This window comes from Acipenser ruthenus, chromosome 1 (genome assembly GCF_902713425.1).
Source record: "Acipenser ruthenus chromosome 1, fAciRut3.2 maternal haplotype, whole genome shotgun sequence".
NCBI classification, from domain to species: domain Eukaryota; kingdom Metazoa; phylum Chordata; class Actinopteri; order Acipenseriformes; family Acipenseridae; genus Acipenser; species Acipenser ruthenus.
In genome coordinates, this window is record NC_081189.1 from 68,689,373 (window position 1) to 68,706,918 (window position 17,546).

The 17,546-nt window shown below is 37.7% G+C and overlaps 1 protein-coding gene across 8 annotated transcripts in view; it reads left to right on the top strand.

The window, feature by feature from the left end:
• The window catches only part of LOC117421032 (GRB2-associated-binding protein 1-like), a 74,217-nt gene that overhangs the window by 34,124 nt on the left and 22,547 nt on the right, over positions 1 to 17,546 (top strand). For 4 of the 8 annotated variants that reach the window (XM_059028371.1, XM_059028385.1, XM_059028395.1 and 1 more), the window contains exon 2: positions 17,044 to 17,338. In XM_059028371.1, coding sequence (XP_058884354.1) covers positions 17,044 to 17,338 — 295 coding nt within the window. Of the gene's footprint in view, positions 1 to 2,424; positions 2,632 to 3,458; positions 3,642 to 17,043; positions 17,339 to 17,546 lie in introns of those variants that run through there. The other 4 variants (XM_059028365.1, XM_059028360.1, XM_059028379.1 and 1 more) reach the window with 4 other exon arrangements.

The following is a 17,546-nucleotide window of genomic DNA, read 5'->3' on the forward strand; positions in this document are numbered from 1 at the left end:
AGTGTTATCTGTGTACTTCCTATTTGGTGTTATGTTTTTGCATGTGGTTTGCGGTTGACGACACAATCGTAATTGCCGAGGAGTGATATATTTTCTTTATGTGGCTTGAGAATACTGTAGTTCAGTCTATTCACATATTAAGGATTTGGTTTATTGTACTGTTTTAATAGACATAAGCCCATACTGTTGTCTACAGTAATGGAATGGAATGGAAAGGAGGAACTTTAGAACACATTATAAGCCTTGGCAAAAGTTTCAAAATAAAGAAGGAATTTATTTTGGAGCTGAATGAAATAAAACGAAACTGACAATATTCCTGCGAGGGACAGGCTATTTACACTATTTTGCCTACTGCAGGAGTTTATATTTTATTATTTTTTATTTGTCCTTCCTTCATAGATAATATCAAAATAAATGGCCATATTAACCAGAAGTGCACATTGTTGTTAAAGAAATGAAAAGGGATTATTTAACTCTTTCAACACACTTTTCAGTCTTGGGTACAATTTTATAATTTAATATTGTATATATTGAAACCATTTAATTAGTTAAATATGATTGTCTTTAAGCAAATTTACTTGGTGCTGAAAGAATGAAAAACTAGCACAGCATTGGTGGACCCCTGAGTTAAGCTCTGCATGGCTTATTTAGTCACTGCTGGGGTTACATTTTCAAGAATACCTTATTGGTCTCCATTTGCGAGCAGTATGTTAGATTTTCAGGCTGAATCATTGCATTTCATTCAGAGTTTTGTATACTCAAGCGTTTAACTAAAGCTTCCTAAAATGCTTTGGGACTGCATTACAGGTCAGGTGATTCAATGGGAGAGTTTATTGTGAAGCCCTTATTGAAGTGCGAGAGGTAATGGGAGGTGACTGTGTTGCACTTGTCTGATGTCACTGTCACATGATATTTAAATAAGATATTCCTTTGTGCCCCAGGCTCCTCTCTTTCTTGGTCTTTTCTTCACTCTGGGGTTGGATTATCTTGCATTGTATTGTATCGCTGTGCTATTCTTGTATTGGTCTCTGAGGGATGACCATAGTTATGTTATTATAATCTGACACCCCCCATCTAGCCACTTTTTTTTGTGTGTAAATGCAGCCGTCCAAGGTCCACCATCCTAAAAGTGGCCAGCTCCAGAGGGGGCCCTGCGACTGTTTTGGTCTGTTTTTGGCTATACTGTGAACGCAGCAGTCCCCGAGACGGCTCACTGTTTGTCACATGCACTCATGGGCAACGCCCCCATTGTCACAACAGGAACAGGAAGTTGTAATTGTTACTAGGACAGCAGAACCAAAAAATATATTTGACAGAACACTGAGAGAGACAGAGGCCAAGGATTCCAAAATACAAAAAAAACTTTTTGTTTTGTGAAAATATTTGAAATGACAAAACAGTGGACATACTGCAGTAACTTTTAATTGTATTTCACCAGTCATTAAATATGTTAACTGCTCTTCTTGATTCTTTAGTGTGACTGTGTGCTGGGCTCTACCTCTGAATTTTAAGTATGTCTAATTGTAAACGTAATCTGTCTACCTAATGTTAGTAATGCCTGTAATTTCACCCCTGCCTGAGTCAACGTCCTCCCTCCAAAACCTTTGCCTTAATGACAACTTTTACACCCCCTGGGCGTTGACTCGGCAGAAGCCGCTATTTTTCACACATCTACAAACATAACCTGTTATCATATTTTTATAGTATCATTATCAGTAATTGTTCGGTTTTGTGGGTACCTCTATCTAGAATTAAACAAATCATTCATGGGGTTAGTCCTTTGTTTAAAAGTAACATGCTTTTAGACCTGTGCCTAGCGGTCGTTTTAATTATACGCATCACAGCACTACCAATTATACAAACTTGTGGAAGTTTAATCAATTTAAATTTTAATCAAAGTGTATCATCATAAGTGCCATGATGTGAAAAGGGTTATAAGACATCCTAAGAATTGGGATTGCCCCAGTTTTCATTCAGTTTTAATTTTATTTTGTCCCGGTTGGAAACAGTAAAATTGTTAAATCGTCACAGTGTTCACTCTGGAAATGTGGTAACCCTAACCCTGTGTATAAGCACTAGCTTCAGGTCCAGAAGTACTTTTAATCAAAGCACTGTATTCGATAGTACCGTGATGTGTTGTTAGTGTATGGTAAATAGACTTCTGGGAGGAGAACGTACACAATTGGAAGTCGCAGATGTTTCTTTTTAGCTATAAACTAATGAGTTTCACTTTTGTTGAATAGCAAAAAATATGTCTTTTGCATGGGTAAGAAATGGTTTACATTTACATGTAAGAAGAGTTGTCAGACTGATGTGTACATGTTTGAAATAACACCTGTTTCTTTAGATGCTGGATATACCATTTTTTAATGCTTCACTCCATTTCTGATGGCAAAATGAAATCTTAATTGGTATGGAATGATCACCTTGAAGTAGAAACACACAAGTGACACAAATGAGAGGCTTGTTGATTTAAACACTTCCTCTGTGTTTTGGGGAGGGGAATGGCTTCACGGCAGGGATTGGTCGATATGACATCATCGGGCACGGACCACAGTTCAGGGACAATGTGCGCATACTGAGCCAAAGCCGGCTGAGGTCTGTGCTCAAGGAAAACGGATGGCCCAAATGGTAAGAATCTTTTAATTTGATAAACTCTGAGCCAGTTCAGGTCCGAGTTGTAAGTGTAAACATACTATCAATGTTTTTTGTTACTGAAGCATGTTATGATAGTATTGTCTACAAGGTGCTAGAAATTAATATGATAATGCAGAACCTAATTTTAGAAAAGTTGAGTGAGTTACAGGAAAATAATTCCATCTAGGGTTTATGTGACTTCATAAATTACGAAACCGAAGGTCGAGTAATTTATAAACTGTCACAGAAACCCGAGATGGAATTGTTTTCCTGTAACTCACTGAAGAGGCCCATCTGTTATTTTTTATAATACGTGGATACCCTTGTGATGCTAATATTAAAGAAGACGAGGTTCAGCAGTACAGTCAGATTTTTTTAAACATAGTATTTCAGTGCTGGACAGACGTTCTATGTCGTTATCCTTTAGTGCTTCAGCTTTATTTGGATGATTGCCCTTGTTTTAATTTCCCGTTCCTCTCCAGTTTCTCTGAGATACGAATGTACCAGCTTTACATCATATTTTCTTTTACGTATTCTCATTTTGTTGATAATTAATGAACATTTCTGTACTGTTGGTGTTGTCGAGTGATTGAAAACGAGACAAAGTGATGGTCTCAAGGAGTCGAATAGGTCAAAGTTCAAGTATATTTTCCTCTAGAGGAATTGTCACTTTTTGACTGGGGCATCCTGCCCAGGATATAGATGTTTGTGCAGTGTAAGGGCGAGTGTGTCTATCGTGCCTATCTGGGAGTAAAAACAACCTTGCGTATGTCTGTGTTCTTGTAGCTCTCTGCATAATGGTCTCGCCCTGTCTAATTTAGTGATTTGGTGGCTGTTATTGGGTCGTGCAGTCTGGAAGAACTGATTACACTGGAAAAGGAAGTCAGTGCAGGGAGAGGTCAGGTTGTTGCTGAACCCCTATGCTGTTGAAGTCAGGAGTAGTGGAGAGCAAGCAGCAATCAGAACAAGCACAGCACAAGGAGAGCTTTTTGCTTTTAATAAAGGTATGTGGCCCCAGTATATCACCTTTATTTTTTATTATTTTAAAGAGGTAGTCTGGAAGGAATTGCAGTATTTGTTATTAACTGGTATTTAATTTGTTACGCAGAACAAATACAATAGTACATTTCCACTTGCATCGCGGAATTAGTTTTTAATGTGCAATATGTTCAGCAAAATATCCATCACTAATGCCCATTTCCTTACATTCAAGTTGTGCTTTTACAGCTTGTGTGCCATGCAGCCTGCGTTTTCTCAGAAACTTTCCTGAACAAACATTTAGCTAAACTCCTGTTTAATTTAGAAAGCATAAATTGAGATGCAGCATCTTGTTTCCAAGTTCTGCATGGGTGGATTTTAAAGCAAGGAGCTGAGCTGGAATAGGAAATCAAGCTCCGGCTGTAACAGTGCTTGGTTTTTGGACTGCAGCTTCACACTGTAACACATTTAAAAAATATTTGCAATCTACAAAAAACCTGTAAAACTCCCAATATTCAGTAGTAATATGATACAAAAGTATATTGCGGCCAGTTAAGATGACCGTTGGCATTAACGCACAACTTGGGTGTAAATCTAGGACAGCCATAAGAGTCTCACATATTTTCAGATAACAAAGAGTGATTTATGTGAGCAAGTTGTCAAAGCATAGAGGGACTTTTGTCTGCCCCCCCCCCCCCCCCCCCCCCTCCCCTGATGTCAGTCCTCTTGGTCTCGCTGCTATTACGCTTTCTATTCTGCTGTTTTTAAATTGCTCATTGTTCAGTAATCCAGGGGACCTCTGTCCCGCGCTCGGTTAACTGTGCCGTTTATGTAATTGCTTTTGTTTTGGCTTGTTGAGAGTGCCAGATTCACTGAGAGTGAGTCACCTTGTGGCTGACAACAACACTCAGCTTTTTAATTTTTTTTTTTTTTTTTTGTCTTGTCTATATAACTAGATGTTTTTATTAGTGACAGTTGTGTACAGTAGTTTACACAGACGTGTTTTATCCTGTTCAGCACAAGATGAATTACTTTATTCAGGTGATTCAAAATTAAATGTAATGAACAGAAATCAAACATAGAGCGTTACTGATATTTTCCTGGGTATAACTACTTGGTTATTGACAGACTTCTCCTTGCAGTATACTGTACATACCAATACTGCAATATAATGTACTGTAGAACTAGCTTGGGCAAGGCCACTAGCTGTGCGTCCTAGTAATCTCTTCCCCCAACTGAAACAGTGAATTTGCTCTGTAGTTAAATTCATAATGGAGAAACTATGATAAGCCCCTTGTTCCAAGGGGAAGAAATTACTGGTGAGCACTCCTAGTGGTCAATTTTATACTGGCCTCATTTACAAGAAATTCATGCTTGCTCCCAAAGGTAAAATATGCAGTTGACTTTACATGCCAAATGTACTGCAGAAACAGTAATTCTGGTAAATGATAATTAAGAACACATATCATTGGATAATAAACAGATAAACTAGGCGTAATCACAGTGAATAAAGTATTCTTTTAGAATGTATGTGATGAACATGCACAGTACTGTATGTCAGCAATGAACATTTTCATGTTGGTCCCTAACTAACAAATCCCAGGCACTCAATAGAGGTTACTGTTTTGCATTGTAGAAATAAAAGAAGAAGAAAATATAAAAGCAGTAAACGACTTGCTTGTAAATGTAAATTTTAGAGAGACAGTTGATAGTGAGTTTACTGCTAGTGCAATATGTTTAACAAGAAAAAAAAGCTGTTAATCTCTTGGTTTAAAGTCCAATGAAAAGTGTATTGTCTGTAAAATGACAGTATCGACCTAGAAGAGAAAAGCTGTTGTGTTGCTTACTTTTATTAAAGAGTCTTGTGTTACTTTTTTTTCTGTCTAGTCTGTTTGATCCATATCCACAAAACATTGGTAACTGTACTGTTGTTGTATCTTGTTGTTTTGTTTTTTTTTAATGCAGCAATATTTTTTAAAGTGTGTGATAAATGCAACATTTCTAGTAGATCAGTCTGTTTGTTAATTGTTTATATGCAACCTGCTTTTGTATTTAATTCATTTTTATTTAATTTGATATTTGAAATGCCAGCTTTGCAACCCCTGGAGTCTGATGTTTAGGACATTATTTATTATTTGTTTTTAAAGGCCCTATCATCAGTTAAATAATTAACATTGTAGTTAGTGCATCTAATCTAAGGGAGGGTATATTCTGTTACCATGCAGCGAGGAATCTCTTTCTGATTTAGATCTTTCCGTGGAATAGTTCTTATCCGCTTGTGTTAGCCAGGAAAGAGTGGCCATTAGCAGAACTTCATTAGGCTGATTAGGGAATTGACAAGTAACCAAGAAAAACTGCACAGGTGAATTTATGACTTTAAGGGCTATTTATATAGAGAGTAGAGAGCCTGCTTATCCCTGTGCACCATTCGGAGCACTGGTTACAAACAGAAAAAATACATATTTGACGAGCAGAGATAATCCAGGCCTGGCACTGCCATTTCCATTAGGAAATGGAGTCGCACAAAACCATTTTCTGCTTGATGAGGGTCTTCCATTTTGGAAAGATATCTCTGTTGTTGGTGTTGGTGTTGTTGGTGGTGTTGTTGGTGGTGTTGTTGTTGTTGGTATTGGTTTTGCTTCCCCCTTTTCCTGGTTAACAAAACAGATGGTTTTCTAACAGCTCACAGAAGGCAGGTACCTGCTGCTGACCATTCATATTTAGTCAGGGTCATTTTCAATGCTGCCAAGTTTGCAAAACAGAGCAGCTACCGGGATTTACAAACTTGGCCTGTCTCATTGTTTACTGGAAAAGGCTGGCACGGTACACAATTGGCTAACTGAATGAACCAAAGTCATACGCTGGAGCTTAACCTGTGATCAGGGGAACCAAGAGGTAGATTTTTGTTATCAAACTGGATACTTTTACACAAGTCTTATGCTACTGTAGTAACAAAACAGCATTATTATTTAGTACTTGACACCAGGAAGAAAAACTGTTTTTTTAATACTAAAAGTAGTGATTTTAAAAATAAGTAATACAAATCACTATTTAATTATTGTACACCTGGCAGATTCCACTTGTTGTTGTCCATGTAACCAACCACATAGTACTTGCCGTTCTTGAATTTCTACTCGTTGGCAATTCACAACTGGGCTGTTGTAAACAGAGATAGCTTCTCTTTTGTTTTGTTTTTTTTTGGGTTTTTTTTCAATGTTTTTTCATCTTAAGCACAAACCACACTTGACACTGACATATTAATTGATTTCCAGCAGCCTGCAGCAGTAACTGTGATGAACATTTATTATTAGTTTATCTGGATTTTTTGTTTCAGGGAGTCGCACCTCTTTGTATAACACTGAAAGTAAATGCGGCACAGTACATCAATCGCAAAGAATGCCTAGTTGAGGGTAGCAGAGAGGTTATAATAAATACAAAAACTTTATAAATTGAAAACAAGTTAATAAACAAGATCAAATGACAACTCTAATTTGTTAAACAATAATTCTCAAGTGTTTTTTGTTACTGTGAATATAATGTATAGCAGATGTTGCTGTATTTTACAGCAAAGCCTGAATTCAGTAGGTTCCATTTAGACATTGACTTTAACCACCATATTGTGATTGTGCAACTATGTGCAGTAATAGGGTATCATTGGTTGCAAACAGTACCTGTAGAAAGAACAGCTGCTGTGTGTTGACTGTACCGTTCTTTTAAATAAGTGCTAGAATACTGAGAACTGTCAAGTGTATGGGGTCTGTCCTTCGGATGAGATGTAAAACCGAGGTCCTATTGAAGGTGACTCTACAGCCGCAGTTGTGATGCATAATTCACCCTCTAGTCTCTGTAAGTCGCTGTGGATAAAAGCATAGTGAATTGTAATTGTATCATTAGCTTTGTCAGGTTGACTTCTTACTCTTTTAAAGGTAATTCAGTCTTCGAGTACTGCATGCACAGTTCTTGATGTTTCTGAGATAATTTGATTTGCATTTTATAAAGGGTTAACTTTTCTACTATTCGATTAAATCACTTCATATTCCTTTCATTTTTTAAAAATATATATAAATTATAATATTTTAAAATAAATTAATCAAATAATTGTATGCAATTTCTAGAGTAAAGACAATTTAACAAAACCTTATTGCTTTCCAGGCTTTACTTACACATTAACCAGAAGTTTGAAGGAAGTGTTTTTTCACTCCCAATTTACTTCCTGTGTTAAAGTTAATAGGAGCCTATCGTACCCCACATAGTTTGCTAATCCACAGCATAAAACACAAGTGAAAGACAGGTAGGGTACTACTGTATTACCTGGTGGCAGGTAAAATAACAGGGTCTTCATATCCTGGGCATTGCTGCAGCGTAACTACCTCCAGAAATATTTCTTTTGTATGGATATTCACCCTAACCCCCCCAAGCCCCACACAGTTTTTTTAATCGTAGTCAACATAGAGAAGTGGCTGTCTCACCTGCCTGTCCACAAGTGTTATTTCTGCTACAACACAGGGAGGGTCACTTTAAGGGAAAGCTGGATTGGAGAGCACATTTGGTTGCCTCATCCTCAACGGTGCACGCTGTGTGTTAAATACATTAACTATGACCTTCACACAGGCGGATATCCGAAATTCATAAAGCCCCACCACTGCTCAGGAACCAACTGCTTATTAAGTTGCACACTATCGACGCCTAAAACGCTGAAGTGGGAATATTTGTATGTATAGTATGTAAACTGCTGTGTTCTGTTCTGAAGCTCATTGTATGCAATTAGGAATAAGCAACTTTGTTGTAATGTTAATTTTGTGGAATGGCACAGTAATGGCAAATGCTTTATTTATGATGTGGTAAGCCGTTGGATTTCTGTTTACATGAAAAGTAGACAACAGTGCAACTTTGTTTCCACTGACTGTTGTTTATATCCCATAGAGTACAGTCAGTGGCTGTTTTCTGATTCAGCTTGGTAGGTATGGGATGGTAAGCAGTTGTATTTTTGTATGTTGTTTTTATTATTTGTGAATCAGCTCTTTCTGTGCTTGAGCAAGACATCTGACGTGGACCAAGGGTTTGATTAAAGTCTACAATAAGCCATGTACAGTAATGCTGTCAGGCAGACAGATCTGACTGGGTTTTCTCAGCCGTTAATTCAATTACTTAAATATTATCAAATGAAATGTTAGCATTTATTGGCCTGGCCAATTTACATGTAATTGAGAACTATTCTGGATGAAAAAGAGCTGTTTCTTAGAGATACAACTATGTTTACATTAGGATCCATTTGATATGGACGGCTTTGTCAATTCTGGATTGTAAATTAGTTTGTAAACAAGATTATTTGTTAAATCATCCTTATGGGCGAAGGGTAGTTAATTTTAAGAAGAGAACAATGTGGGGGTCGGGGGATGTGATCAAAAGATTCTCACTGTCATGTTTGCTTGGGATACAAAATAATCAATGTAATGACTGTTGGGGGAGGCTGTATGAAATGAGTTCTGGTGCAGATGGCAGTGGTTAGAACCATTTGAAGGCAGTCTTCTGACTAACTCAAGGCACATGAATTATCTGTAAAATGAGGCATCTGTGCTTTATCTGGACATGGTATGCTCATCTAAAACAGAACTTTCCATAAACCTACAAAAATGTGTAGTTTAGCAACTTATCTTGGAAAATAACCTCCATCTATTTGTAGAAAACAGAAGAGTGACATGATTTATGGGATGACAATCTTGCCGACAGGTCAATGTATGCTGGGTCTGTTGAATTACTACCAGGGCATGTGACACTGTCGATGACATCATTCAATGAAATGCTCCTGGCTGGTGGTTGAGGTCTTGCAGCCCTTGTTGGTGCATATTAGAGTTAGTGACCTTGGACGTGCCCTGGCTAATTTTAGCCTAAACTGTATGTCTGATGAAGGTTTTTTCTGTAAATAAACATGCAAGGTTGATGGGATACAGTACTACAGGTATATAAATAATAATACCCAGTTGCCTAGAGGAATTTTGTTCCTTGGCAGAAATATATTGGTTATTTTAGAGACAGACACAGATAGAACATGCATTGAATGTTTGTTAATGTTCTTCTGTATACTGTATAAAAAGAGAATGTGCATTATATCATATGGGAGATACTGAAATTGAAGAAGGAATCTATGAAAAAGACCTAGGAGTTTATGTTCACTCAGAAATGTCTTCATCTAGACAATGTGGGGAAGCTATAAAAGTGTTGAATTTAAATCAAGGGAAGTAATGCATTAGTAAGGCCTCACCTAGAATATTGTGTTCAGTTCTGGTCACCTCGTTACAAAAAGGATATTGCTGCTCTAGAAAGAGTGCAAAGAAGAGCAACCAGAATTATCCCGGGTTTAAAAGGCATGTTGTATGCAGACAGGCTAAAATAATTGAATCTATTCAGTCTTGAACAAAGAAAACTATGCAGTGATCTGATTCAAGCATTCAAAATTCTAAAAGGTATTGACAATGTCGACCCAGGGGACTTTTTTGACCTGAAAAAAGAAACATGGACCAGGGGTCACAAATGGAGATTAGATAAAGGGGCATTCAGAACAGAAAATAGTAGGCACTTTTTTTACACAGAGTTGTAAAAAAAGAATTGTGAGGGTCTGGAACCAACTCCCCAGTAATGTTGTTGAAGCCAACACCCTGGGATCCTTCAAGGAGCTGCTTGATGAGATTCTGGGATCAATAAGGTACTAACAACCAAACGAGCAAGATGGGCCGAATGGCCTCCTCTCGTTTGTAAACTTCCTTGTGTTCTAATGCTGCGGTTACATATTTTATCTGGTTTGTTCTCAACAAAATGTCAGGCATTTTATATGTCGGTAAAAACTTATTTTGTAAAAAAAGACATATTCGTATTGGCTATTTAAGGCAGCTTTTGCATTGGAATTTAAAATAAAGTACTGTTCATTTTAGTGACCCAACTACCAGTAATGCACACATTTCTATGGTGTGAACAAAGATTTAAAACAAAGGAACGGATTGATTCATACTGTAAAATAGCTTGTAGGGCAGTGCCCATAACCAATCTTCAGACCGTGTGTTTTGACAGTGTTGATGAGAAGTCCTACAACACCATTTGGTTAGTTGGAAATTAATTTTTTCTTACTTTTGAACTTTCACTCAGTAGAGCAAGTAAAAAAGATTATTTTGGAGAAACAGTGGAATGGTTTATCCGCTTCCAACACCTAAACAAACATTTGAATTATGTACTATAGAAATGTGGATTTACTAAATCATTTTGGGGGATTAGTAAAAGCAGCATTACACGCAAAATCAAACTTTTTTTGTCAAGGTTATAAAGAATAAATACATTAGCTGGACAGGGTTTGCTGATGAGGAAACACATTTCTTTGCCATTGTCAAGGATCATCATAAAATATTTAAGTATCCATTACATAAATGGTACTCTGTTAAAACGGCTCCTTATTAAAATTGGCACAAGACCTTTATCTTTAATGATTGTGGCTGCCTACATTTTATATTAGTAGTTTTGTAACCATTGCAGAAAACAGTTTAATTGAAGTGTACAGTATAGGACCAGAGTCCTAGGAATTATTGGCATAAACGTCATTCTCCAGCTAACTAGATTCAGAGTCCTCCTGTCATCTTGTATGCAGTGCTTGATTTTGTTTGTCGACTGGAATATTGATTAAATTCCACATCCATTGTTTGTAAAATTGTATAAAAAAACAAAATGAAATGAAATGCATTATTTATACAATTTCACTTGCTCAGGTTTCATGCAGATAAGTACTGAACTTTGCCAATTTGAATATCTTATCATACACCTTACCGTACAAATTGAATTAATATTGCATGAATCATGGACAAGGTTATCTGTGTACCAACTAGTGTAACTCTAGACTGATATAGCAGTGTTTTAAGATTGATTCAGTACCATTTACTCCCCTTGATCATTTTGCTGTTAATACATTTTAGATGATTTATCTAAACAAGAATAAACCCACCTTCAAAAAGTCTGTGGTTGCAATGCGTGGGATCGCAGTGAAATGTTTAAGTGGAAACCTATCAGGATCAGGTCTGGAGCAAAATGCTGCCCTGCTTTTTCCATCCTCATGTCTGACCGCCAGGCAGACTCTTTCCTGGAACAGGCTGCTGTAGGCTTAACATTCCCAGAACAAGACATCATGATGTGCGTGCGTGCGTGCGTGCGTGCGTGTGTTTCAGGGATTACTTATGTAGGCAACACACGTTTCAGTGCCCTATTATGAGTGATTTGTTTGTTAAAGGATTACTTCTGTAAGAAAGAACCTGCAGCGCTTCAGCCTGTCTCAAACCTAGCTGGTTTGAATGCAGTTTCGTTCAGCTAAAGGTAACCCAGAACCTACAGTAAAACCACAAAGGACGTAACATCTGGACAAGAAGTAATAAGTGCTTATCTAACATGAGAGATCTGCTAAAACATCATAAAACGTAACAAGTAAAGCATATTGCATTTCTAGTGTGTGCACAGCACATACAGTAGCAATCGGTGAAAACAACCAGCAATAGCAGAGTAATCTGACTTGTCAGGAGAGTTTGTGTACAAGGCTCCAAATGATGTAAAAAGGGCTATAAAGTTGATTGCAATATAGTGTATGGAAGATAATGTGTCTAAGAGGAGCACAGAGGCGGATTTTAGTAATGTGGCTTAAAAGTCAGCACACACAAAAAAGAAAACTACATGGTAACATTTGTGACTTTTCTGTGTGGTGTTTTTTTGCACTAAAAACAAGTTTTGTCCTGTTGTAACCCTTCATTTTTTCCTCTGGGAGTTTAGAAGTCCTAGATTTAGCCTAATGTACACCAGCAACACATTCATGGCAGCACTTTTTCATTGTCAGCCTGTAGCCCTGATCTAAGGGTGATTCAATTCAGATGGCATTTCCAAGTGCTGTGGTCAATGCTGTCTCTGTCTGCCATTCCCCAGCCACCAGGACCTTCTACACTTCAGATCAGATGGGAGGAATAGCTGCATCACAAGAGGGGCTTTACAGCAGGAATGTGAATGGGCTTGGCAGACCCGGGTGGTTTTGAAGAGATTACACTTTAAATATAACCCTTTTATAAAACGTTAACATTTTTTTTTTAATATTCATATTAATTTAATTAGATCAAGCTTGTTATAAAAATGACATCAGGCCAGCTATTTGCTAGCTGAAGTAGTTTTCATAAGTGCGAAAGCTGATACTGTACATGTTAACCATAACCTAAACTTTAAGGTAAGCAAGTTTTAATTATTTTAACTGTTTTAATGATAGCGTGCCAGGAAACTGATCGTGGACTGTATTTCTGTATGGCAGCAGATGTCTTGTTATGTAATAGGCCTAACTTCTTGCCATTGGCTCTAAGAGACAGAGTGACTGAAAGCTATCTCTTCAAACTGGCCATACAGTCCTGTTCTGTTTTTAGTGTTTGAAAGACCTTGCTGTGCAGACAGTAAAACATTTATTTATAAATAAATAACTCGGTCAGTGTGTAAGGGGCCAGAAAATGCTTACAGTAACAATGCTACAGTATGGTCTGCATGTTGGTGCAGCCGTTATATTAATTGCTATGCCTTCACACTTCAGTCTTGTTGAAAAGTTTGATCCCGTTTTGCTTCCAGGGCCACTTACTATTTACTATTTAAAACATACTATTGTGATAACAGTTTTTAGCAGAACATGGGGAAACTTGTTTTGGTGCTGGCAATTTTAACTTTTCACTGAAACCAGTAGTTTAAGGAAGTCACTGGTTTCAGTATGAATGTACTGTAATGCATACGGCATCAGCGATCTAAAAGAATCCTCCTTTTAGGATTGAGGAATCCCCTAATCATTGCTAACTGTGGTCAAGATGCTGTATTTAGGGTCCCTTTGTTATTGGTTTACTTACATTATGATGTGCAATAATTTGTGAATGTATTGTGGCTGATGTTCCTCTTGTGATTTCCTTATCCTTTTAAACTGTTGTATCTCAATGGATGGTTTCCCCCCTCCCCATTTCAGTTTGATAATTAGGGCATGTGAGAGCCTGCAGCTATTTTCTGTTTCTGCCCTTTCTAGTTTTTGTCACCCCTGGCCCTGGCATTTGTGGAGTAATAATCCATGGGGCATTCTCGAGTAATAATCCATGGGGCATTCTCGAGTAATAATCCATGGGGCATTCTTGAGTAATAATCCATGGGGCATTCTCGAATAATAATCCATGGGGCATTCTCGAATAATAATCCATGGGGCATTCTCGAATAATAATCCATGGGGCATTCTCGAATAATAATCCATGGGGCATTCTCCTGTAAATAGCAAGAAAAAGATGCCTTGCTTTTACTTTTACCCGCGTATTATTAATAGGCACTAATGGAGTATTTCAACAGTAACAAAACAGCCAGTTGTGCTGAGATTGGATTGAGATTGCAAATCTTTTTCACAACACCACATTTTTTTGTTACTGTTATAACATATAATAAATTAGACCAGATCTTCTTTTATACTATGAAATTACTCTTCTGCGCTTTCGTTTTAACAATTTGGATTCCTAGTTCTCACAGCGCAATGGTTAATTTCATATGTTCTCATACTGTTGTCTTTTAGATTTTAAGATTAATGTGTTTTTAACTGAGCTAGTCAGTCATACTGACTGCTCCCTCTGCCAGCAGGTGAATTCTCTGCACAGGGAGTGTGCGCTGGAAAAAAAATTCAATACCAATAAAAATAATAAAACACAGATACACAATGCAGTACTATTTTTTATTGTTTATCCAAAGCAGTGTGCATTCGTTGAACCATTTCAAACAAAACATGTCTTTACAGCCTTGTCGTCATTATTGGTTTTCACACGTAAATGCATTCCATCACCTAGTGCGTCACTGTAGATTTTTTCTTTAATTTTAGGCATGATCTCTAGTAACATGTTATCGTCCTCCTGCATTGTGTTCAGCAGTGAGAGTGCTGTCTAGGGTACTGTTTTGGGTTTAATCGGCAGTGACAGCCACTCTGGTCTAATCGAAGCAGCTGTTCAGAGCAGGACCATCCATTAAACCTGTACTGTATCTCAATAAGTACTGGGCGTGGAGAACTAAAGTAATTTGAGCTGCTGATCCCTGAGGAAATCTGAAACTACTGTAAAGTGCTTTGTCATGTACTGGAGCAATGCCCTTTTTGTTTAATTTCATCTGAGGTGCAGGGTGACTACTGTACATTTACATAAGAGGTTGTTGAGTCAAGTCTTGTCTTGTTTAGCCAAGTGTAGTGTGGAAAGGTGGGTGTAAAATTACCCAAAAATGTTGATTTATGATTGTGTTTGTAGCTGAGCTTGTACTGTAGGTTCTGCTGCAGATGCAGGCGTTTGTCTGCTTGACTCAGTGTCAATATGGTGTCCCTGTAGCTGAAACTATATGGAAACTCTGGGACTTCTTTCTGGTGATGAATGCTCTGAAAGGCAAAGAGGAGGTACAGTAATTGGCAAAACAAGGAATTCTATTTTATAACTGTACATGGCTGTGGGAATTTATTCAATGTTTTTAATTTGTTTTCTGTACCCGAAGACACTTTTGAATTGTATAATATGCTCCTCTCCAGCGACTGTGATTTGGTACATTTAAATTTTAAATAAATAAATGACACACTAGCACACATGGACATGGAACCACATCTGCCATGTTTTGTGGGTACCTGTTCCTGTATGCATGATTCATTTTATACAAGCCCCAAATTACATTCAACAATAACTTTTAACTTTGTTAGGATAGATCTATAAAATCTACTCAGTAGAGGAGCGTGTGGAGGTTTATAAAAGCAATCATAGTGGTATGGTTGGTTTGAGTATGTGCCTCAAGTCTGGAAGGTCATAGGTTTAGATTCTCCTTGTTGCCTCTACCACGTGTGTGTTGGTGAAGAGGAGGGAGTGTGTAGCTAAGGAGGCTGCCATTTATATAAAATGCCCTCCTCTTTCCCCTCCCCCTCCTCCTCCTCCTCCTCTATTGGCTTTGTAGACTTTAAATGATCCCACAACATGGATTCATCTTTACTGGAGAATTAAAACAAGCTATAAAACATAGTGAGAGATGTTCTACCTATATTCATGTAAAAAAGCAAGTTTGGTCTACAAATCCCAGCTTCCATGGTTTTCGACCTTGTTGAAATTCTGAGCTACACTATTGAAAGGCACCAACCTGACAATCACAGCCATACAGTGCAGCATCTCATTTTTCCCCTTGTGAGTTCACAGCATTTGTTTGTTTGTCTCGGAAGAAGAGATTCTTTATTTAAGAATACTGATCTGGAAGAACTTCGCTGGAAGATGTTTTTCGTACCATAGGCTCTACAATAAAGTATTGGTATTTTTATTCCTAAATTGATTAAAGCACATAATTAAAAGCTCAGCAAAGTTTCACAAATGCCACATTTTATCTTTCCATTTTGTTCTTTAGAAAAAAACTTCCAAACGTCGGACGGCATTGTTAGTAATTTAACCGAGCAAGCTTTAATCCTGTAGCAGCTGTACTGGTATTTCATTGGGTTTGTTCTGTTCACGCTTTTGACCGAGTTTCCGGGTTGATTCTGGAAAATGTGTGTGTGGGGGGGGGGGGGGGGGGGCGGGGTTTTGAAAGAAATTAGAAAGCAAAGGCAGTGGTGTCACCATATTAATTTTGTTTTGATCCATCGATGGGTATTTTATCCGTACCGTACCGTACCGTACCGTACAGTATCAAGTTTGATATTGTTTTGGTTGGCTTTGGAGAGCCGATCCTGTTCAGTGTTTATTTCAGTTTACTTGTTTACTGACAAGACATGGTGATGTGCTGAGCTAATCTTGGCTTAATAACAAATAATCCTTAACGCTGAAAAAATGGGGGGAAAAAACAAGCTAAAACACCTTGCAATATCAAAGTAAACCTAAAGATCCTAAAAATACAATGTAGCATTATAACCAGGTTAATCCGGATTGTTTTACTGTGTTTTAAACTCTTTTTTAACATTAATACTTAATACATTAAAAAATAATAAATAATTAATAAATAAATAAATAAATAAATAAATAAATAAATAAATAAATAAATACAAAGTCAGGAATTGTCCTGGTCATACAGGCTTAAGCAGTTCAACCCATGATATTTGGGTACATCTACAATGCAAGTTTGCTCAATAAAATTACTGGATTTCAATGGAGACTGGGGAATAATGTCTATGTCTGCAGACAAGGCAGCGTCAGCCAACTAGTAAATACGGGATTGGACCCTAGTGCCTCATGAGACATTCCAACATCTTGTACCCTTTTCCACCTGTGCAATTTTTATTTTTTTATTGACAATTTACAGTGACTGACCATTAATTTGAACAGGAGGTATAGCATGCTACTTTTGATAACATTTTAGTGCTGGCTTTTTCTTACTGTTTTTTTTTATCTCTCCCCCCCCCCCCCCCCCCAGGCATGGAAGAAGCGGTGGTTTGTTCTTCGCAGTGGACGTCTCACAGGGGATCCAGATGTCCTGGAGTACTACAAAAATGACCACACCAAAAAGCCCATACGTGTCATTGACCTGAATCTGTGTGAGCAAGTGGACGCTGGACTGACCTTCAACAAGAAGGACCTCGAGCACAGCTTCATATTTGACATCAAGACCATTGACCGGGTCTTCTACTTGGTGGCGGACACGGAAGAGGAGATGAACAAGTGGGTTAGGTGCATATGTGACATCTGCGGGTTTAACCCAACTGATGAAGGTAAGCGCTTTTTTTCAGCTCTTCCTAATGGATTTTCTTGTTTTAATACTAGTTTTTATTGTTCTTTTATTTCCTTCCCAAAAAAAGGTAATCTTGTACCAGGGTACTTAAATGCCATGTAGCAAAAACTGGTATGGCTTCATCTTTTCATGAATACCATTTTATTAAACCTGTCCATCCTCATGTTTTTTTTAATTCGGTATATCTA